Source organism: Protopterus annectens, chromosome 2.part1, assembly GCF_019279795.1.
Source record: "Protopterus annectens isolate FY-2018-M chromosome 2.part1, PAN1.0, whole genome shotgun sequence".
NCBI lineage: Eukaryota > Metazoa > Chordata > Ceratodontiformes > Protopteridae > Protopterus > Protopterus annectens.
Window position 1 is genome coordinate 1,957,684,525 of NC_056729.1, and position 19,909 is coordinate 1,957,704,433.

General features: G+C 40.0%; 1 protein-coding gene across 3 annotated transcripts in view; it reads left to right on the plus strand.

Moving 5' to 3' along the window:
• Nucleotides 1–19,909, plus strand: part of DST (dystonin) — a 4,096,730-nt gene that overhangs the window by 2,548,292 nt on the left and 1,528,529 nt on the right. Inside the window, exon 40 of one of the 3 annotated variants that reach the window (XM_044063350.1) lies at nucleotides 375–11,123. The exons of the other annotated variants lie outside the window; for them this stretch is intronic. Coding sequence (XP_043919285.1) covers nucleotides 375–11,123 — 10,749 coding nt within the window. The remainder of the gene's footprint in view (nucleotides 1–374; nucleotides 11,124–19,909) is intronic. 3 annotated transcript variants of the gene reach the window in all.

A 19,909-nucleotide genomic window follows, 5' to 3' on the forward strand; every position in this document is an offset into this window, starting at 1 on the left:
TTTTATTAACCTTTTTCAGCAAATGGAAGCATGAGAAATGTTTCATGACATGAACAACTTTCTTCATACTGTTTGATTATAACATCCATTGCTCTTGTTTCTTATACTAACCCAACTGTGTGTGTGTAAAGAAAATAGGTTTTGAATTTACAGATGCATGCTGAAAGCACAGCTTTACTGTAGTACATCCTTTGCTGCTGAAACTCTTGTGACAGATCACTTGTGCACTGCAGAACCTAACATTTCACGTCCTTGCTTTCGGTAAGTACACAATTATCTGCTTAACAGACAGCAAAACACAACTCAACTAATTACAATGGAATACCTCAAAAGTGCATGGGGATGATTATTTTTGTGTATGTCTTTTTCAGGAGGATAAAATTGTTGCAGGTGTAATTGACAAGGATTCTGGAACCACATTTTCAGTTTTCGAGGCAATGCAGAAAGGCATTATTGATTATGATACAGGAATTGCTCTTCTTGAAGCTCAGGTAATTACAGGTGGACTTACTTCACCAGGCACAGAGAAGCGTTATACCTTAGAAGAAGCTAAACTGATCAGCTTGATTGATGAACAGATTGCCGGTGATTTAGAAGACGTGAGCAGTATCAGTACTCTCGTATCAGATTCTGAGTCTACATTTCTGTCAGTTATAACAGCATACAAAGAAGGCACTATATCTGAAAAACTTGCTGTTAAGGTGATTGAAGTGCTTCTGGCAAGTGGTGGCTTAGCTGTACCTGTTACAGGTGAAAAAGTAACTCTGGGAGAAGCCTTTGAGCAATCATTGATTCCTTCTTCATTATTCTTTCACCTCATTGGAAGGAAGAAAATATGCAAAGAACTGATTGATCCAATCACAGCTGAAAAGGTTTCTTTGTTGGAGATTATGCATAAAAGCATCATGAATAAAGGAAATGGGATGTGGCTTCTTCCTGTAAGGCAATGCAAACAGGGAAGAATAATCCTAGAGTCAGGAAAAGAGATTGGGGTTATAAGAGCAGCTCGTGAAGGTCTCATAGATCGTGAGACAATGTTTAGGCTGCTTGGTTCGCAGATGATGTCTGGAGGCATTATTGATCCAAATACAAAACAAAGATTGACCATTGAAGATGCAGTGGAGCTGGGAGTCATTGATGAATGTACAGCCTGTTCCTTTCTTTGTCACCAGATTCAGACTGGTGGAATTATCAGTCCATCTGATGGAAAACGACTCACCGTAGATGAAGCAGTGCAGTGCAATTTGATATCATCAAGAAGTGCCCTTTTAATTTTGGAAGCTCAGAGAGGTTTTGTAGGACTCATCTGGCCTCAGTCTGGTGAGATATTTCCAATATCTACTTCATTGCAACAAGGAATGATATCTAATGAACTTGCTCACAAAATACTTAGTGATAGACAGAAAATAGCTGCAATTTATGTTCCTGAGACAGCTGAACTTTTTGATGTTGACACAGCAGCACATCTAGGAATAATAGACCACACTTCTGCAGATGTCTTGAGAAATACAGTCATACCTGATGCAATGCCTAACATGGAAGATTTGGAATCATCATATAAAAACATTACCAAATGGATAGCATCATTTGAGCTCCAGCCAAGTACAGTGCAAGGAAACAAGCATGACCAGCCAATGGGTGAAGTGGAACAACTACCTAATCATACTGTTCTACAAACGCAACAACTCTTCATGTCTTATCTCATGATAAATAGTTACATTGATGCAGGCACAGGAGAAAGGCTTCTTCTGTATGATGGTGACTTAGATGAAGCAGTCAGTATGCTTCTGGAAGCAGATGAAGAAGAAAGTATCCTAGAGACAGAATTTAAGCAAGGTGATACTGACCAATCTGAAAATATAGTAGCGACTGTTAGCTTACGTGGTGAAACTGAAACTTGCCACTCAAATTTGAAAGAAACTAGTGTTTTAGAATTTCAAGATGGAAGTGTTTGCTTAATGGAGAAAGACAGTTTCTCAAGTGTGCAGTCAGCTGAGTTACTAAATGCTGTATCAAATGCAAGTAACATTATATGTTTTGAAAAAACCAATAAGGAGCCCAAATCTTGCTTAACTGACCATAGTGAAGACAGCAGTTTGCCCAACCCAGACTCTTCTATACCATTCTCAGCTGATGAAATACACTTTGATAAAGATGAAATGGCAGTAGATGAAGTGTTTCTGGATCAGAGTTGTAATTCTGGTAGCGCTTCTTCTGACACTTTATTTTATCTACCAAGTAACACTTATTCCTCAGCAACTCAAACTGCATCTGATAATAAAGCCTTGGGATATGAAAATGTGCCTCATAAAGAAATGTCAACAGATAATGTAACAGAAGAAGAAAGACTGAAAATATATCTTAGCAGTCAGCAAACAGAGGCTGTGGAAAACTTTGAACTTGATAGTGCTGAAAATAAAATGGGAAGACGTGAAAGTTTAAATAGCTGCAGTGATAATTTTATTATTGAAAAAGTATTCACAGTGGTATCTTCTGACACATTAAAACCAGGCGAGAAAGGTGAATATTTATATGAAAAGCAAAATGAACTAAGTTCTGAAGAAACTGCTAGTATGTTGGACATAGCCTGCCTTAAAACAGAAAATGCCAGAAGAGTAAATGATCTTAGAGCTGGAGAAGAAATTGCAATCATTGACATCATAGATAGTCATATCCATGGTGATGCTATCAGGTCAGAAAGTTCAGGTTCAATGTATGACAAAACCAGTAATGAGCAGAAATGTGAAACATCAGAGATGGAACAACTTGCATTCGTTGTTTCTGCAGAAAGAGAAGTCCAGACAGATGAAACCATGACAAAAAGCTCACTTTTTAGGAAGGAAGGTGTTGATAAGCAGACCCAGGTAATGGCATGTGGTGAAAAACATCTGTTTGTTACATTTTTAGACAAACAAATCCAAAGTGATGAAATCATATCAGAAAGTGCACATTTAATGAAAGAGGAAAACACTGATAAACTAGCTCACAAAAAGGAAGATGTGGAAGAACATGCATTTATTACATTTAATGATAGTAATATCCAGAGTGATGACATTTCTCATTTAAGAACAAATAACAACTATGATGGACAGACATTACACATACCTGATGGGACAGGAAATAAATTCACTGTTATCGACAAACAAACCCAGAGTGATGCAACAGTGCCAGAAAATTATATTTTAACAACTAATGCCGTCATTGATGAGCAAACATATGAATATTCAGAAAGGGAAGAAAATGTATCCACTACTGTTATAAACAGACATATTAAGAGTGATGAAATCATGCCAGAAAATTCGCTGTTAAAGTATGACAAATTCAGTGAAAAGACATATGAAATACCCACTGGGGATCAGTGTACATTTTCTTCTACAATGGACACGCAAATCCATAGTAATGAATACACATCAGAAGATTCCTTCTCAACAAGTAATACTATCCATGATGAACAGATATATGAATATTCAGATGAAAAGGAATGTGTACCCAGTGGCTTTATAGACATGCAAATCCAGACTAATGAAATTACATCAGAAAACTCATCTTTAAATGTTGACAGAACCGCTGACAAGCACATCCTTTTAACATCAGATAGTAAGGAGACTGCATTCAGTCCTGTTATGGATAGATATATTCACAGTGATGACACTGCATCAGAAAGTTCACTTTTAAAGTATGACACAGCAATGCAGGAGCAGATACATGAAATATCTGAAGGAGAAAAACCTGAATTCCCTGCTACTATGGACAGGGATGTCCATAGCAATGGCTTTATGTCAGAAAGTTCACATTTAAATTACAGCAAGGGCACTAATCAGCTGACATGTGAAACATCTGAGGGAGAAAAACCTGCTTCCTTCACTGCTACAGAGAGCAAATTCCAGATTGATGACATCATGTCAAAACGATCACATTTAAAGTATGACACAACCACTGAGAAGCAAACACGTGAATCATCTGAGGGAGGAAAATCTGAATATATTGCTGCAACAGATAGAGAAATTCTTACTGGAGAAAGATTATTTTTAAGCAATGACACACCTGCTGATGACCACACATATGGCTCATCTAGAGAGGACATACTTTTAAATGACACAATATCATCCAGGCAAACAGAGCTGCAAACAGCAAAACAAATATGCTCCTTGAGTGATGCAGGCAACACAGAATTTAACCAGCCAGGAGCTGCTGCACATTCAGAAGTTAAGCTGCTGAGTGCAAGCAGCACAGATGACAATATTTTAGTTAGCAATCACAGAGAGGCTTTGCAAAACAAGTCTTATGAAGATAACATTTGCAATGGCGTCGATGAAGACAGCCTTGGAGGATTTGCAGATACTTACTCCAGTCAACAGCGACTTATTCATGGTTTGCCTTTGGTGACCACAATTAGTACTAATCAGTCATCAACGCATGCTGAAGGGGATAAATCACTGGATGACAGCGTGGTTACTACAGCAAGTGATACTATTAATCATCTGCAGGAGTCAATGATATCAACAACCAAATCTGAAATTTGTAATGATCATGAGGATATTTTTGTTACTGATTTTGGACTGAAAGCACACAAACTGGTGGAAGAAAAGGCAAAGGCTGTAGAAGAAGGGATTAAGCAAATGGCTACTGCTCTGAAACTTGACACAGAGATAAGTCCTTTGGAAGAAAAGATACTTGAGGAAAATCAGATGCAAGAAAGTCCTGTAGATATTGTCAGCACTGATGTCATAATCTATGAAAAGGACTCATCTGAGAATTCCAAAGAAAATGCTGTTTTAACGGGCACATTCAGACTGGGTGATACTGATAGTAATATTTGTGCTTCTCTGTTAAAGGAAGAAGTGATTAAAAGCAGTGACATATACAAAGAGACTTGTGTTATTACTGGGGATCATGATGGCCCATATACACCTGAGATCATGAAAGAACTTAGCAATGATAGTTATGATGCCATTAAAGTACTTAATACTGTTAGCGCTATCAGTTGTGTGCAAACGCCTGAAGTTGTTGATGAACCTGTTGAGGTTAATACAAAGGCTGTTGCTGGAGCTGTCAGTAATGGTGATGAATTAGTGAAGACATCCAACAGAGAAGTAGAGTTTACAGATGTCCTAGATACAGTAGAGACCTTTCCTCATGCACAGTTATGTAAAGAAATACAGCAACAGTCTGAAGATGATTTGGTACCTCAGTCCAGTGTAGGTACTACAGATACCAATGCTGATGTGTATGGATTAACAACAGATGTTGTCATGGAGACAGTATCCAAAGATGCTCAGTACATGGATGACATATCTAAAAGTGAAATGTTTGAGCCCATTGTGTATAGTGCAGAAGATGATGTAAATTATACATTAGAAGGAAGGGTTACAACAGATGAAATAGCTAAATACCTAGCAGCTACTGAAGTTGTTCTTGCTGACAGTAGTATGCAAAAACTCGAAAAACGACCTGATGAGAATAACTTAATACATATAATCTCTGCTAATTCTGAAACCATTCATATGTTAGCAGGCAATTTCAACAAAGGTGAAGTATCTAAAGATGTTGAAATAGTCATGAGTGCTAATAGTACACAAGTGCAAAAACATCCAGAGGAACCAGATGAAGTAGGAATATCACACAATGTTGTGCCATTGTCATTTAATGCAAATGCAGATGAGCCCATGCACTGGCACAGCAAAGAACATGATCAAAGGTGCTTGTCTCAGGATAGTACAGATGCTACTACTGATGGCGATATGCAGACATATACCTATGGGAAGGAATCACTAAATGAGAACAGACAAGCTACCATCAATGCAGTGATTTGTCAGGTAGATGAAGGCTTTTCTAAAAAGGAAGCAGCTGAAAAGATGGTTGACACATCTGTTCCTTATCAGGAGAGTAATACAGGGACTAAACAGAAGGAGAGCTCTAATACTGAGCTACATCAGGAGAGTAATAAAAGGGCTAAACAAGAGGATAGCACTGATACTGAGCCACATAAGGAAAGTAATAAAGAGACTAAACAGGCAGATGGCACAGATACTGAGTCACATCAAAAGATTAATAAAGGGGCTAAACAGGAGGACAGCACTGATACTGAGCCACATCAGGAAAGTAATAAAGTAGTTAAAGAGGAAGGTAACACTGATACTGAGCCACATCAGGAAAGTAATAAAGTGGTTAAAGAGGAAGATAACACTGATGCTGAGCCACATCAGGAAAGTAATAAAGTGGTTAAAGAGGAAGGTAACACTGATACTGAGCCACATCAGGAAAGTAATAAAGTGGTTAAAGAGGAGGATAACACTGATACTGAGCCACTTCAGGAAAGTAATAAAGTGGTTAAAGAGGAAGATAGCACTGATACTGAGCCACATCAGGAAAGTAATAAAGTGGATAAAGAGGAAGGTAACACTGATACTGAGCCACATCAGGAAAGTAATAAAGTGGTTAAAGAGGAAGATAACACTGATACTGAGCTATATCAGGAAAGTAATAAGGTGGCAAAACAGGAGGATAGCACTGATAGTGAGCCACATCAGAAAAGTAATAAAGAGACTAAACAGGCAGATGGCACAGATACTGAGCCACATCAAGAGATTAATAAAGGGGCTAAACAGGAGGACAGCACTGATACTGAGCCAGATCAGGAAAGTAATAAAGTAGTTAAAGAGGAAGGTAACACTGATACTGAGCCACATCGGGAAAGCAATAAAGTGGTGAAAGAGGAATATAACACTGATACTGAGCCACATCAGGAAAGTAATAAAGTGGTTAAAGAGGAAGATAACACAGATACTGAGCTACATCAGGAAAGTAATAAAGGGGTTAAACAGGTAGATAGCACTGATACTGAGCCACATCAGGAAAGTAATAAGGTAGTTAAATTGGAGGACAGCACTGATACTGAGTTACATCAGGAAAGTAATAAAGGGGTTACATTGGAGGATAGCACTGATACTGAGCTACATCAGGAAAGTAATAAATGGGTTAAACAGGTTGATAGCACTGATACTGAGCCATATCAGGAAAGCAATAAAGGGGTTAAATTGGAGGATATCACTGATACTGAGTTACATCAGGAAAGTAATAAAGTGGTTACATTGGAGTATAGCACGGATACTGAATTACATCAGGAAAGTAATAAAGTGGTTAAATCAGAGGATAGCACTGATACTGAGTTACATCAGGAAAGTATTAAAGGAGTTAACCAGTTAAATAATAAAGAGGCAAACCAGAAGGATAGCGCTGATACTGAACAATGTCAGGAAAGTAATAAAGGGGTTAACCAGTTAAGTAGTAATGGGGCTAACCAGGAGGATAGCACCGATACTGATGTAGAAGTGTACTTATCAGCAGAAGAATTCATCGAAGATGAAGAGCTGAATGTAGACGTGGACAACAACTATGCTTGTACACTTCAGCAAGGTCCTACTGAAGCTGAAGAATGGGCTAATCGTACTGCAGAGAGCACACATGACGATGCTTCCAAACATTCTTATACTGCAGAGAGCACACCTGTTGATGCTTCCAAACATTCTTATACTGCAGAGAGCACACCTGATGATGCCTCCAAACATTCTTATACTGCAGAGAGCACACCTGATGATGCTTCCAAACATTCTTATACTGTGGAGAGCACACCTGACGATGCTTCCAAACATTCTTATACTGCAGTGATCACACCTGACGATGCTTCCAAACATTCTTATACTACAGAGAGCACACCTGACGATGCTTCCAAACATTCTTATACTGCAGAGAGCACACCTGACGATGCTTCCAAACATTTTTATACTGCAGAGAGCACACCTGACGATGCTTCCAAACATTTTTATACTGCAGAGAGCACACCCGACGATGCTTCCAAACATTCTTATACTGCAGAGAGCACACCTGACGATGCTTCCAAACATTCTTATACTGCAGAGAGCACACCTGACGATGCTTCCAAACATTCTTATAGAGCACCAGAGAACTCAGTGGTATGTGAGTCAAGACATTTCATAGCTGATGACGTCTGCACAGGTAGTAATAGTATCGTATATGTCGAAAATAAAGAGCCTCTGCACAATACTGCCGAAGTATCCACCATGGATGCCTCACCGGCAAGTAAAGATGCTGCTTTTGTTTACTTTGATGGATGTAAATGTGAGCCAATGGATGGTGAGCAGAATGATTCTGATGTTATGACTGAACAAAGTGCAGTTTCTAGAGTTACTAAGAATGAAACTTACATTTCTGATTTATTAAATGAAAATGAAGAGGAAAGCAAAGTAATTACGAATGAAACCAGTTTCAATCAAAGTGATGGATTTGGACATACAGATGGATTCATGTCTAGCACTACAACATTTGCTGAAGTGGCAAAAGACATTGCATCTACTGTAGGGAATGTGTGTAGCCAGTATGAGCATGAATTACTACCAAAACCTGTCGAACACCATAAAGTACCTGGAAACAATGAAGAATTTTCTGATGTTCGTAGCAAGAGAAATGATCTCACAGAGGTTGCTGATTTGTTTGAATCTGCTGACATGGCTACAAAATGTGAAGAACGTATGCAAGGATATGGGCCAGAAATGGAACCTTTTGAAGATAGTAACTCAACTTCAATCAGCAAGGACACCGTGCAGATTCAAGTCTCTTCTGCATATGATGCAGCAGGGGTGACTGAACAATGTCATAACATATCCAAAGACATTTCAGTCATTGATGGAAGCATAACAGATGAGCACACTGAAAGTGACCAAGTATCAAGTAATGATAATTGCAGTTTTGATGTTGGTGATGGTGTGCTTAAGCCTGGTTTTGCAGAATGCCATAAAAATGGTGATGTGTCATATGATCCAGAATGTGTTACCAGAATTGTGTCTGAGAAACAGATATGTGAAGTTTTAGATCGTACGTTTACTGGAATCACTGATTTAGAGGACCAAAGAGCAACAGAAACGATGCCTACTGTTACAGGAAAAGTGTCAGAAAAAGAACCTTTCTTTGCACATGCATGTTCCACAGCTACAACAGATGTGCCAGGGGATGAACTTTTGTCAACAGATGTTCATTACAAGCATGAAAAGGATGCTAAAACTATATGTCATGAGTTAGATTATTCTTCCGACAAGCATGATCCTAGCTGTGACTCATTTCAAAATGGTTACCCTGAAAGAGAGTCTGATATAGGAAAAACGTATCATGCAGCTGCTAATTCTGAAGCACTGGATGTTAGCTATCTATCAGAAACAGTGGTAAGTGAACAAGAAGAGAGTACTGGAGAGTTATCAGAACCTTGGGAACAAATGAATGCTGCATTTGAGAGAAACTTGGATAGCAAAATAGAAGCATGTCAAACAGACCAAAATAAAAATGGCTTTAGTCAAAGCAAGGGTGGAGCTACATTATCTGCCATGCCTATCAAGGATGCTGAACCAGAGCAGAGATACTCAGGTGAAAATGGTAAAGGCTTCATTTCAGAAAATGCTGAGAAAGATCAGCATCACCAGACCAGCTTAAATCAGAATCCTGTTCCAATTCAGCATCTTGGAGAAGTTTTTGATGCATTGAGTGACACAAAACATACTGAAATAGCATCATTATTCACTTCTCACAGTAAAAATGTATGTGAGCACTCCTACAATTCAGATCCTTCTACTGGCTACATCAGTACTGGAACTAAAGACTCATTTCAGTGTCCAGTGCTCCAACCTCCACCTGATTTTGCCGACTCCATCACTGATGTAACTAAAGACTCATTTCAGTATCAAGTCAATCCAAGTAAAGATTTAGCTGATATATTTGCAACTGAAACACTGCTACTGCCTCCATGTGCATCTTTTTCTAACACACTAGCTTTGGAGAATGGCATGCCATCTGGTGAACAATCAAATGCTAAACTAGAACATTCTACAGATGTTACAGATGGTCGAGGAATAGAAATGAGCAAGTCTATTGCACATAGTAACATTAAGTCTGAAGGTGGTCAGGTTTTTGAATTCAAAGAAGGCCCAGTAATTTCCACTGGTGAACTAGTAATCAGAAAAATGCATTCCAAAGTACAAAGGAAAGAAACTGATAAAGAAGAAGAAGAAACAGCTTTGCAAGCTAAGAATGGAGATTTTTCTATGAGTGAACAGAAAGTGCATACAGATTTTAGTGCTGGACGTGTAAAAGAAAAGTGCTATCAAGCTAATTATCTATCAGGTACTGAAGTACATTCATCAGTAGATAGCTGCAATGATTTCTCTACTCCACTGCAAGCTGAAGGAAGAACAAATGTTGATCAAAAGGATGCTGGCAGTGCTGATTCTGGTACAAAAGATCTGCAGTATTCCCCCGACCTACATGAAACATTAAAGTCAACAGTAGAAAATTTATTAAAAATTCAGTTAAAAGGAGGTCTAGAATATGCTGCAAAAGAAGATGATACTCAAAAACATTTTGAAAATAGTAATTTAATTCAGCATATATTACAATTAGTTAGTTGTGTACATACAACTGGTGCCACAGAAGACACACGTACAACAAAAGGAGATCACGGGACAGGTGATGCTAATGAATCAACAGCTGACTCCGATAGGAAGAAACCATCAAGTGTTCCATTTTCCTGGGCTGATGATAAAATTTCAGAATCTTTTGGTGATATGGCTAAACACGAATGGTACAAGCAAAATACAGATAAGGACAGTAAAGAAGGGGATGAGTCTGTAGAAAATGAAACAAAAGACTGGAAAGTAACCAGTGCTCCTGCTCTGATACAATCCCAGTTAGAGCAGATCTTCCATGATCCATCTGTTAGTAAAAGTCCTTATGAATTAAAAGAACCAGTTCAAGGACTGCATAGTGATGATTTCAGCTTAACACAGTTATCAGGCAAAAATATTACTGAACCCAAAGGTGATCAGAATCATACATTGTCTGAAATCAGGAATAATATGTTGAGTGTTTCTGACAATTTAGCAGCAGATTCAGAATCCATCCTTCTCAATGTTATAGACAGCACAGCCACATTGCAGGCCCCTCCACTGACATCTACAGAAAATGAGTACCATCAAAGAAAAGAAGATACTGTTTCAACTAGCACTGGTGGAGATTTCTGGCAAAGTACTAATTCTCAAGATGATTCAGAAGGACACAGAGTAAGTATTGCAGCTGTACCATATTATCATGTTTTCTTTCAAAATGCAAGTTTTTAAAGTACCAAATGATGTTGTATATCACCACAGCTGAAAAAGATAGTATAAGCTGCAGTAAATCAGTCTTGTAGAGTTTAACCATCATGTACCAGGAGCCTATGAAATTGTTATAGTAGCAGTATAAAAGCAGTGTCTTAGCAACTTCCATTATGTTTGATTTTAACACCACTGAACCGTAACAGACAGCAATTCATCATTTCCAGGGCCCTTTTACCACCTGAAGTACTGAATTATGTTGGTCCTCATTTTGCATGTTTTTATTGCACTCTTCCTTTTATTTCTAATATTTGTTGTTAAGTGCCATCATTTGAGAACTACTTCTAAATTTATGTCACATCTAAGTTTACGTGATAGTTCTTTTGATCTTTTGACGTAAGCAGAGCTTTGGAATAAATGCTCTTTTTATGAAGGCCACTAATGATTCTTTTTCACGTAGACTTGGATGATGGTTTATTTCTATTACTTGTGTTATAAATGTAATACTGCTGCACTACGGATTAGTAGCACACCAGCAATATTATTGTGGCTTATTTCTTGAATTAGACATTACCTTGATGAACCTGAGTTTGCATGCCATGGATACTTCTTTTCACATCATTATGGCATATTTACAAGGAGAGGCTTTGAATGTAACACAAACTGAGATGCATGCAAACATACACTTTATTTCTTCCCATTTATGTCTCTTGCATCATTGTCTGGTTGCATGAAGTGTTACTTATTCCTGCTGGTTTAAGTTTACACCTAGTAATATCTCAAATTTAAAGCAAAATACTTACCTTGTAGTGTACAGTTTCCATGCCTGAAAGTGCCCCTTGACAGGTTTCTTGAGTACCTCATCACCTCTAACCCAACAGGATATGAGACATTTTATCCAGTAAATAGCTTCTCTTTGGTAGTTTATGTTGCCAGTACTCCAAAAGCAGCACTAACGAAAAAAAGCAACCAAACAAACAAAACAAAAAAGAAACAAAATGATGCACTGATCAAAAACAAAAACTTTACCACAGTTAATCACACTTATAGGAGTGTGTTCCTCTCTTCTGCCACTACAAGGATCATCAGAACACTCTTTTGCAAGTTAATCTGGCATTGCTTTGAGGCAAGACACAGCATAGCAACTTAAACCATAGAGACTTCAGATGTTGAAAACTCTTGCACTGCCATTTCCACTGCATACGTGGCTGAACTTTTACAGTATTTGCCCATTTATCTTCTACTGAGGTATCATATGCATTTCTAAATTCTGACCTTGCCTTGAGAAACTCCTTCATCAGATTTCCTGTGATTTTGGAATGGTTCATAGGTTTGGGAGTGTTTAAGCGAACGACCACAGGAGCATTTTTAAGCCTAGCCATGCATCCCAAATTTCTGACAACTTCTGGTACCCTTGATAAGTGTAAGCAGAGGCCTGGTAGGTGAGCCATTTAAAAGCTGTCTGCATCCATTAGAAACACAGGTGCCAAACCAGGGATGAATTTCCTGTTCTGTATCCAGTTGTCCAAGTTACACTTGAATTAGTTCAGGGAAGAACTCTGCTTGTTCTAGAGAAGAGGTAGTCTCTGGGATACATACCTGTCTCTCCAGCAGGTCTTATTTATATCACAAGAAAGATTTAAGTCTTTAGAATGGGTAATTCTGCTGCGGTTTGTTTTGTGATATGGAGGAGGTCTATCAGGGTGGAGTCTGACAATGCCTTGTATGCCAGGCATAGATGTTCCCTCAGTAGCCTGTAGGAGACACAGTACTGGGTCAGGACCTTTAGGTGGTCTGGCTAGCACATGTTGCATACTCCTTGTAATCTTTTAATGAGGAACCTCTATGGATTTTCCAATTTTTGAATATGCCTGGTTAGGTGCATACCAAAGGAGGCACTGTACGCAATGACAGGTCTGATGAATGTCGAATATGGTGGAACAGTGATGTCTTGGACCTAGATGCCATAACTTTCTTTATAAGTTGCACAACATAGAATGATTTCCTCATTACTGTAGACACATTATAGTCAAAGACTAGATTGCTGTCTATGTGTATCCCAAAGTCCCTAACTACTGGGTCAACTCTTAGTGGTGTGTTGTCCATATGATAGTTACCAGGGGTGGATGACTTCCTGAAGGATACTATTATGCATTTCTTGGCAGTTTGTTTTAATCTGTGGCTGAAACACCAATTATTTGTTTGTTTCTGCCCTTCCTGGAGAACATTTTATTTTGGTGGGGTGTTCTGTGACTGCTCCTAATTTGCAATCTTCTGCAAATTTAGTCAGCCAGAGGCCATTGACATTGGCCTTGGCTTCAGGGAAGTAAATGCAAAAAAGGAGAGTTCCCAGGACCAATCCCTTAGGGGTTCTGCTTGTGACTGGCTTCTTTATAGAGGTGGACTCCCCAGTTCTAACTTCCTGGGTCCTGTCTGTGAGCCAGCTGGCATAAGGGTTATACCTAACCACTTGAGTTTGTCAAGAATGCCTGAATAGGATATTGTGTCAATGCCTTTGCCAGGTCAAGGCAGAAAATGTGAACAATTTTGCCCTCATCCATTTCTTTGGTAACCTTCTCAAAGAAGTCCACCAGGTTGAGTAGGCATGTCCTGCTCTTGATGAAACCAAACTGAGTTGTGCCAAGTGTCTGGAGGTTTCCTGTGTTGTTATCGATCATCTTCATGATCATTCTTTCCACGGCTTTACATGTGAGTCTAGTGAGACTTAATGGGTTTGTAGATGGCCAACCTTTGTGCAGAGGGATGGCTGTTGCTGTTCTCCATTCATGAGGCACAAGGTCTGTTTGGAGACTACCATTAAATAGCAATTCCACAGGCCCTGGTAGGTTATTTTTTATGCTATTTAGAAGGCATCTTGGGATGTTGTCTGGCCCCATTGATGCAGTGTTCTTGGCCGTAGAGACAGCATTAAGGACTTGTTCCCTAGTGATAGCAGGGGAGTTATATTTAATGGTATTTCCTGAAGGAAGGTTGATGGGGAGATAGGGGTTAAGTTGGAGCTAAATTTATCAGTCAGTAGGTTTGCTATATCTTCTGGCTGAGTATAGGTGGCTCCATTAACACTGCATTCTAAAAACAATTGTGTATTGACTTTGAGGTTGCATACTTAATTAAAGAATGCCTTGTGGTTGTCCTTGGACTGGGAGGCCAAACGTACCTCAAATTTGGGTCTATATCAGAACATAGAAGTATTAAAACTTCAAATGTTCTGATATCAAACACTATTCAATGAACGCTAAGAATAGCAAAGAACAGCAAATTCTTTCCTCGGAAAGAATTTGCTTGGCCATTTCTGTGGCTTCACTATTCTTAGCGCTGTGGTGGAAAGTTACGGGTTGGGTTCAGGTAAGTGTGTGATTGTACGTTAGGGTTGGGGCGGGTTAAGTGAGTTAGGGTTAGGGCACAGGTTAGGTGAGTGTGCAGTAGTGACAGACATTAGGGTTAGGGTTTGGGTTAAGGTAAGTGGATAGATAGTAGTGTATGTTTAGTTTAGTGTAGCGTTAGATGTAGGAATTTAAGTGTATGTGTGTGGTTGCTGTTTGTTTGATGTGCTTGTGTTGTATGTATGTGTTTTGGAGCAGCAAATTTTTTGCATGGGAAAAAATTTGCTGTTCTGAATGTTCAATATTTTCATGTTTAGATGTTTTGGGGCCAATGAAATAGCGTTCGCTATTTTCATCTTTCGATAATGTGATATAAACGCTCAAATTTGGCTTTGTTAGACTTTATTTGTTCTCTGAGTTTGTTTAATTTAATGAGAGTGCTTTCATCCTGCTGGGTGCTGCACCTCCTAATTTTTGCCATGATTTTCTTCCTTTTGTTATATAGCCTACTGATGTTGTGATTCCACCAGGGTAACTTGTTTTTTGAGTTAGCTCTGTATTTCTTCCTGGTGGGTATAGCTGCCTCTATGCAACTATTAACATGCTTGTATAGGGTTTCTGTGAACAGTTCTGTATAGGCAGCAGTGTTCTCAGGGTTTATGGGGGCTTGACATTTTCCCAGGTTATCACTTAGTAGTAGGAAGTTAGCCTTAGAGTAGTTCCTGAATATTCCAGAGTTAGCATGGGTTGAAGGTTTTATTTTTACTTCAAAGGAGGCCATTTTGTGATCTGACCTTACCAAAGAAGACATTACGCTAGGGGGGTATGCAGCACTCTCTCATATTAGTGAGGACCAGATCCAGTATGTTTGCACCCCTGGTTTGTGTATTGACAATTTGGTCCAGACAGTTTATGTTTACAAAATCCAGGAAGATCTGTGCCTATGTATTTGGTGTCGTATATGATTCCCAGTTAATGGTAAGGTAATTAAAGTTGCCCATGAATATGATATTGGGTTGGATGGTGAGTATTTCCAATAAATTTAAATACATGTTATGGGTTTCCTAGGTCATAGATTGGGGACCTATAGCTTGCAAGGAAGTGGTATGGAATTTTGCCTATGGTGATTTGAACATGGAAAACCTCAAGTGCATTGTCCTGTTTGAACGGCCTTGATGTATGTTTATTTCTGATATAAATCGAGATACCTCCTGCTTTAGTCACTGTCTGTGTAGTGGTTGGTCTAAATATGTGGAAGGCATTATAAACTTGCACTGCTAGTGTGCTCTCCGCTGCTCTAAACCATGTCTGTCTCACAGACGTCAGCATTCTCTAGGGCAAGGAGAGCTTTTAGGGAGTGGAGTTTTCATAGGTTCATAGGTTCATACTAGACTATCTGCCCTAGGGCATTTATAAGCCTAGCCAGAGTGTGTTTGGCTTTCGCCCCCCATTTTAAATTAATTTTGCTATGCCCTTTTTCGAGGTTAGTATACTGTGCCTCTGTCTAACAGTGACACAGAAGTGATACCCGGGGTAAACCTACAATTTCCCATCCACTCATCAAGATTCCTCTTGAAGAGAGTCAATGAGGGACTCTGCCTAACCTGGACTGGGATTTTATTCCAGAGTGAAGGGAGCCCCTGGGTTATGAATCTGTCCCTCCAGCATGTCCTATTTATTTCAGTGCTGAGGTTCAAGTCTCTCGAGCATGTAGCTCGATGGGATTTGGATTTTCTGAGGTGCAGCATGTCCATTAATTCTGGGTTGGACATGGCTTTAAAAGTCAGGCACAGATCGCCTCTGAGCAGGCGGTATGCCACTGAGTAGAGCTGGAGTTTCTTTAACCGGGCAGCATATGGCATCTGTTTGAGCCCTTTGATCCTCTTGGTGAGGTACTTTTGGGGTCTTTCCAGTTGCTGCAGGTGTCTGGTAAGGTACATCCCAAAAGGGGCATTGTACTCAATTATGGGCCTGATGAGGGATGAGTAAAGAGGCACGATGACCTTCCCTGATCTAGATGTGAATCCCTTCATGATTAGGTGGGCTATATAAAATGTTCTTCTAACCACTTTGGCCACGTGGTTATCAAATGAGAGATTGCTATCAGCTTGGGTCCCCAGATCCCTAATTACTTCTTCTGTACTTAATGAATTACCACCTATGTGGTAATTTTTGGGCACTTTGTTTTTGACAAAGGGGATGACTATACACTTTTTGGCGTTTAGCGTGAGGCCATGGCTCTGGCACCAGTTGTCTGTTTCTATGAGGCCATTTTGGAGGATGCTTGTGTAACTCCTAGCATTGAGCAGTGACCTTTAGATTTTCTTGGTTTTGACTTGCTGTGTCAGAAGTATTTTGCTTTGGCATTGCTTAAGAAAGGTGCTGTGGGAGAGGACAATGTTTTAGCGAATATTCAAAAGCCTAGAAGGGAGAGGTGCAGACCAGAGGCAAAACAGCATGGTCTCTTGACCATCTTCTTCTATGCTGACAAATATTGCACCCCCTTAGAATGACACCAGAAATGAAGCCAATTATTTAAGTCAGACATCTTCTGTTTCTATTGTGGCATCATCCTTGGAGAAGGTAAAATGCTGCTCAGTGCTAGGCTCATACCACCTGGGACAAGTATTCCAAGAGCTCCATGATATCTCTCTTCATATAGTCTGGAGAGATGTGTCTCAGGTCATTTACACCCACATGAACTATGACTGAGTCATACTGGTACTTGTGGTCCAGTGACCTGAGTGCATGTGTAATGTGGTGGGTCCTGGCCCCTGATAAGCAATTGTCTGTGACTTTTCCCTTACTCAGCCTGGTGAGAGGGACATCAGTGTGTCTCACAATGGAGTCTTCAATGACCAGAATGCTGGATTGTGTGGTGGCTTGCCTTATGGGCTTAGATGTATAGGCTGCAGGAGATGTGGCTGTATGTGTTGATGTGGGTGTTGTTTTGAAACATTGCATTTGGAGTTGCTGAGTGAATTTGTTATGTGTACTTTGTCTCGGAGGTCTTTGGGATTTAGCAAGGTTATATTTAAATATGTTAGGATATATGGGTCTATGCATCTGCTTTTTACTGTGTATGATGGGTGCAATGTGTGTACTATTGACAACCTGACTGACATTAGGAGTGCTTTTATGTGAGAGCTTTGGCTCCAGTGATATTGTGCAAATACATCTATCATATCTGTTTGAGAATGAACTGGTTGTCAGTAAACATGAGGCAATTTCTGCATGGCTTCAGGATGTCCATATCCACCAAGCTGGTAACGGAGATAGTGGAAAAGTTCATATCCATGGCAACAGACCATTATTTATTGATTAGACAGTTAGAGGGAGAATATAAAGTAATGTCAGCAGAATCTGGTTTGCAGCTCTGGGGACAGTGCTTGTCACTGCAAACTAGTTGCCTTGTGTGCAACTAGGTATTGATGAAATTTCAAGGGTGCTTATACAGGAAAAATATCAACTCATGATGTCTGCATCTATACAGGGCACTGCCAAACACTTGAGGGGAACTAATAAGTAAACCCTGATTGATTTATGGATGAAGTATTTAGGAAGATATTCTGAGCTTAGGTTGGAGAGCAGCATATGAAAGCAAAGAATTATCTTGTCAAGAATGATAAAAAGGGGGGAGTTGCATGAATGGCTACTGCCTGGCTACTACTAGTGCCGGTCTGACTACAGCTTCACTCTACTGGCATACAATGCTCCTTTGCTTCTTCTCTCACCAGAAGCAAAACAGTAGCAGCAGTCCTAGGATGTGAAGCAGGTCACAGTCTCTTTGGTGATTAACAGCCTTGTCTCAAATAATGCAGATGTTTATAGGCTTGTTGTAGCTTTTCCTGGTAGTTACCTTGAAAAGCAATTAGACCAATCAGGAATGTCCTACACAGACACACTGCCCAATCAGAAACAGATAGCTGTCAATGCAGTCTTCTCCTTCTCTCACCAGGAGCAAAATATAAGCACATATTCCAAGCTGGCACATATAAAGCAGTCATTAGGCTTTCAGGTGATCAGAAGTCTCCAGCAAATAATGTCCATGTGATCCTTCTCTCACCATGAGCAAAACAGGAGCACTAATCCCAAAATGACTACTGAGAGAAAGAATATGGGTTCTCCAAATTACACTTTTTGTTTCAGTAACATTCTGCTAACAGACTTCTGGCAGTTGTCATGGAAATCCTACATTTGGTGCCTTCCTTTTTTTGGGTACTGCTGTTCTTAAATTGGTCATCCCTCACCTGGAAATGAAATATGTTCTTTGTGTTTTACTGTTGAAGTCATCACATTTGGGTTATCCCTGCCAGGGTAGCCCTTGGCCAGCCCGAATACCAGAGACTTAGTATTTCTGCTTTGGTTACTGTCACTTCAGGACTGACGTCAGGTCATCAGTAGTATAAAGTAAGGCAGCCAACACCATTGCATCATTCTTTCTTGCCGCGAAGGCCAAAGCAGAAGCAGTTCACACAAGTGCCGGTCGGCTGCTACCTGAGTTTCGTCATCCGAATTGAAGCTGAAATCTTCTAAAGCTAAGTATGCCATTGGGGATCCTTTTTCTTGCACTAACCGATGTCAGAAAAAGTTAACAATTGTCTCTCCTGTGTAAAACAAATACCACACCGAGACTTTCATTCTTACTAGATCACTTGCTTAGGCCCAGACCACGATGTCCCACGCTGTCGCTTTTGTGCTTTGTTCAGCACCAGAACTATATGTCATCAGGCCCTTATTGTAGCTAGATATTTTCACTTACAGTCCTCGAATTCTGAAATGGCTTCCTTAAGCCATCCAACAGCAGATCTTATGAAAAAACGTAAGGCTAAAGACAGAGACAGGTCACACAGGTCCAAACCTACCGATGACGCTTCCGTTAAGTTAGTCGTCACTTCTCCAGTTCTCAGTGAGGCGCTTTCGCAGCCCCTGATGCCCACTTCTGTGGATTTGCAGGCTGCTACTGAGACCCTTTCAGAGTCCAGTATGCCGCAAAACTCATCTTCGACTAAGGATCCTGCGGTTGTCTCTCCCTCGGATGGGTCTGGAGCCGATGAGCAGGCACCGGCTTCTGAGGAAGTACTTTGCACTACTGATTCTCAACACAAATGGACAACTTTTTTCGCATCTACTATTCTTTCGAAAACTACTGAGTTTCTAAGGCCCAGGGTATGAACCACACCCAAGAAACCAACAACCCAATCTCAGGCACCTGCTTCCTTGCCTCAGTCTCAAATGCTTAAAATGGCGGAAGACCTTATCATGCTGATCAGGGGAGGCCAAGCTACCCCTTCCAAAAGAAAAAGAGCCCTGTCCCCAGTAGTTTTGTCTGAACAGGAGTCTGATGACTCTGATGCATCTGAATATGAAGAGGATTCCATTCCCTCAGCCTCTCCACCCAAGGACATT